Source organism: Phocoena phocoena, chromosome 16 (genome assembly GCF_963924675.1).
Source record: "Phocoena phocoena chromosome 16, mPhoPho1.1, whole genome shotgun sequence".
In the NCBI taxonomy this organism is placed as follows: Eukaryota; Metazoa; Chordata; class Mammalia; order Artiodactyla; family Phocoenidae; genus Phocoena; species Phocoena phocoena.
The window spans coordinates 82,662,555-82,666,467 of record NC_089234.1 but is presented as its reverse complement, the minus strand read 5'-3'; the positions used below and the strand labels follow the sequence as shown (position 1 = coordinate 82,666,467).

Sequence of the window (3,913 nt, the reverse complement as noted above, 5' to 3'; positions counted from 1 at the left end):
TACCAAATACCTATAATCACAACCTACTAGGAGAGCAGGAAAGATACAGAACACCAATGAAATGTGCGATGCTTGTTTCTTTTTAGAGAAGAACCAGAAAAGAAAAGGTCATCTGGCACACTTCCAGTGAAAACACACAATTCCTAATTTTTGCACATGTTTTCAGTAGAACAACGTCAGAGGTGGGGCAGAAGGAAATGCTACAGATTATATTGAAAACTTCTCTCTGGCATTTGATGATTATGACCACAGGAGAAACGGGTCATTACCTCCTTAAATATCTTACTTAAATCCTAATTAAGAGACCTGGGGTTCTGGTTAAAAAAGATTTAACATGCTGGTTAGCTGACTCATGTAATTCTGACGTGTTTTCCCAGCTGTTGGCTATACGAGTTATTCAGGCTGTGTGTGTGTTGTTTGCTCAGATATGCCTGTGTCAATGTACTATTATCCGTACAAGCTGGGTACTTCTGGAAGGCTAGAATTTAGCCCTTTTCCCCCGGTACGCAGGCCTCTCACTGCTGTGGCCTCTCCCGTTGCGGAGCACAGGCTCCGGACACGCAGGCTCAGCGGCCATGGCTCACGGCCCCAGCCGCTCCGCGGCACGTGGGATCCTCCCGGACCGGGGCACGAACCCGCGTCCCCTGCATTGACAGGCAGACTCTCAACCACTGCGCCACCAGGGAAGCCCCAGCTCGTTTCTAAGTTTTATCCATCCTAGGTGGATAAATGCATGGTTTTCAGCGGATTTGGTATCATATACTTGTTTTATTAAAATCTTAAGTTCTACTGAATGATGATTCTCTTCATATCTGGATTTGGCAGTATTCCTACCTTGGAGGCTTCAATGATTTCGGAAGCTTCTCAATAGGCCATAACAGGAGGGAATAAACATATGGCAAAGTGGCATATAACACAGCTATGCTGTTAATTCTACTTATAAACTTATTTCTGAATGAGTGTATTACCTTCTTTGAGTCAGAATCTATTTCATTTAGGGACCACTTTTCCCGAAAGTCTTGACTGGGAAACACTGTCTAAAATATGTAGATGCAGTGTTCGCTCATAGAAATGCAAACTGTTACTATGTTTTGTGCCTTTCAGACACTGCGGGAGTGGAGTGGGGTTGCTTCTTCTCTCTTGCTGACCTCTTCTTCAGCACCATCTGGGCTCCCTTCCCTGCAGGCATTTCCTTGTTGGCCGGCCGCCAGTGCCCTTCCCCGCCTAGGATGCGCTGTCCTTCTTTTGGAGAGTCCACTTGGTCCTTCCTCGCCCTCCTCCGACCTCTGAGCGCCGCTCCTCCCCCGCCCCACCCTGGAAAGGGCGCTTCTTTATGCCACCATCACCTGGTACGAAGCAAAGGACTTCCCAATCGGGAAGAGAAGTGGGGATCTTCCCTTACAAATGAACACAGCCCTTTCAGTTAGATCGCAGATTCCGGAGGGAACCCGGATTCTGTAAGGCCACGCCCGCCGCGGGCGGAGCGTAAGTGCGCGCTGCGAGGCGGCCCCTGGGCCCAGCACCACGGTCAGCGCCCTGCCTGCGGCGTCCCCTGGCCACCCGCGCGCGGCCCCAGCGCCGCCGCCGACCCGAGCGCAGTGCAGAGCCGGACACGCCCGAAGGTCAAGTCGGGCCCCGGCGCGCCTGCCAGTCTGGGGAATGGATCTGAGCCAGAGGGAAGAGCCGTGAGCAGGGGAAGACTTAACTTACGGTCTTGAAAGGCGTGCACTCATTCGGAGTATTGTGCAAAGTGATGGAGGAAGATGGGGTCCCTCTTCCTCCCCGACCCCGGCCGCTCCCCGCTCCCGCAAATAAACACAACAGACAACTTTACGCAGCATAACAGAACGGCTGAGTTTAATGCTTCAAGTTTTCCATTTCCTTCCACAGGCCTTCGTTTTACAAATAACAAAATGAGGTAAATAAGTTAATGTATGTACACGTTATAAACAGTGTCGGTTTGCGGCGGCAGCAGCGCAGGTGGTTGGAGGGCAGTTGCCGCGCGGTGGCTCGAGGTCAGCCGCCTGCGCCGCAAGCGGATTCGTCGTCCTGGGGAGAAGTCGCGGCTGTCGGAGAGGCGTCTAGAAGCATTTGCGGTGGACGATGGAGGGGCCGGCCTCGTCGTACTCCTGCTTGGTGATCCACATCTGCTGGAAGGTGGACAGCGAGGCCAGGATGGAGCCGCCGATCCACACGGAGTACTTGCGCTCGGGCGGGGCGATGATCTGCAAGACAGTGACAGTGACAGTCCGTCAGGGACGCGGCCGCGGCCCGGAGCCCCTCGCGGGCCGGGGAAGCGGGGCGGGGGGGGGGGGGGCGCCGCCCACCTTGATCTTCATGGTGCTGGGGGCCAGCGCGGTGATCTCCTTCTGCATGCGGTCGGCGATGCCCGGGTACATGGTGGTGCCGCCCGACATGACGTTGTTGGCGTACAGGTCCTTCCTGATGTCGATGTCGCACTTCATGATGCTGTTGTAGGTGGTCTCGTGGATGCCCGCCGACTCCATGCCTGGGGGCCACGGGGAGGAGCGTGAGCGGGCGGGCGAGGGGCCCCGGGGGCGGGCGCGGGCCGGGGGGCGGGCGCTCGGGGCTCACCGATGAACGAGGGCTGGAAGAGCGTCTCCGGGCAGCGGAAACGCTCGTTGCCGATGGTGATGACCTGGCCGTCGGGCAGCTCGTAGCTCTTCTCCAGGGAGGAGGAGGAGGCGGCCGTGGCCATCTCGTTCTCGAAGTCCAGGGCCACGTAGCACAGCTTCTCCTTGATGTCGCGCACGATCTCGCGCTCGGCTGCGGGGGGCGGAGCGGGAGAGGAGCCCTCAGCGCGGGGCCCGGGGACCCGCGGGCCGCCCGCCTGCCCGCCTGCCCGCCTGCCCGGGGAGCCCGGGGCGCAGCGCACCTGTGGTCACGAAAGAGTAGCCGCGCTCGGTGAGGATCTTCATCAGGTAGTCGGTGAGGTCGCGGCCGGCCAGGTCCAGACGCATGATGGCGTGAGGCAGCGCGTAGCCCTCATAGATGGGCACGTTGTGGGTGACGCCGTCGCCCGAGTCCAGCACGATGCCTGCGCGGGGGTGGGGCGGGGGGTGAGCGGCGGCTCAGTGCCCGGCGCTCGGGAAGGGGGTGGGGCGGCTCCCGGGCACTCACCGGTGGTACGGCCGGAGGCATAGAGGGACAACACGGCCTGGATGGCCACGTACATGGCCGGCACGTTGAAGGTCTCAAACATGATCTGGGTCATCTTCTCGCGGTTGGCCTTGGGGTTGAGGGGGGCCTCGGTGAGCAGGGTGGGGTGCTCCTCGGGGGCCACGCGGAGCTCATTGTAGAAGGTGTGGTGCCAGATCTTCTCCATATCGTCCCAGTTGGTGATGATGCCGTGCTCGATGGGGTACTTGAGGGTCAGGATACCCCTCTTGCTCTGCGCCTCGTCGCCCACGTAGGAGTCTTTCTGCCCCATGCCCACCATGACGCCCTGCGGAGCGGAGACACCACGAGCTCGTTACCGCGGCTCCGGGTGGCGCGGGGCTGGGCTGAGCGGGTACCCGGCCCGGCTCCCTCCGCGGACTGGCAGCCTGACCTGGTGGCGAGGGCGGCCCACGATGGACGGGAACACGGCCCTAGGGGCGTCGTCGCCGGCGAAGCCGGCTTTCACCAGGCCGGAGCCATTGTCGCACACGAGGGCGGTGGTCTCGTCTTCGTCGCACATGGTGTCTGGTTTCTGCAAGGTCGGGAAGGCCGTGGAGACGCTCGGCGTGGCAGGCGGAAGGCCCCGCCATCCCGAGCGCCCTCCCTCCCCCGGGGCCTATGGACACCCTCAGCCCCCAGCCCGGCGCGGTCCCGAAGGGGAAGCAATTAATGCCACCCGGGCCGAGCTTCGCTGCCGGGCCCTGCGTTGGGGGGAGACCACACGGAGCTTTTC

The 3,913-nt window shown here is 60.1% G+C and overlaps 1 protein-coding gene across 6 annotated transcripts; it reads right to left on the bottom strand.

Moving 5' to 3' along the window:
* Positions 1 to 2,081: 2,081 nt before the first annotated feature.
* Positions 2,082 to 3,700, bottom strand: ACTA1 (actin alpha 1, skeletal muscle). Of its 6 annotated transcripts, none has more exons than XM_065893999.1 (7): positions 3,572 to 3,700; positions 3,340 to 3,466; positions 3,142 to 3,228; positions 2,897 to 3,058; positions 2,596 to 2,787; positions 2,328 to 2,509; positions 2,082 to 2,225 (listed from the first exon to the last, which is right to left on the bottom strand). In XM_065893999.1, exons 1-7 carry the CDS (start codon positions 3,698 to 3,700, stop codon positions 2,082 to 2,084), a joined length of 1,023 nt encoding a protein of 340 aa, XP_065750071.1. The 6 variants fall into 6 exon arrangements, with proteins under 6 accessions (XP_065750071.1, XP_065750070.1, XP_065750074.1 ...); XM_065893998.1 differs by having other exon boundaries at positions 3,142 to 3,255; positions 3,361 to 3,466; XM_065894002.1 differs by having other exon boundaries at positions 3,142 to 3,373; positions 3,458 to 3,466; positions 3,572 to 3,685.
* Positions 3,701 to 3,913: the final 213 nt, after the last annotated feature.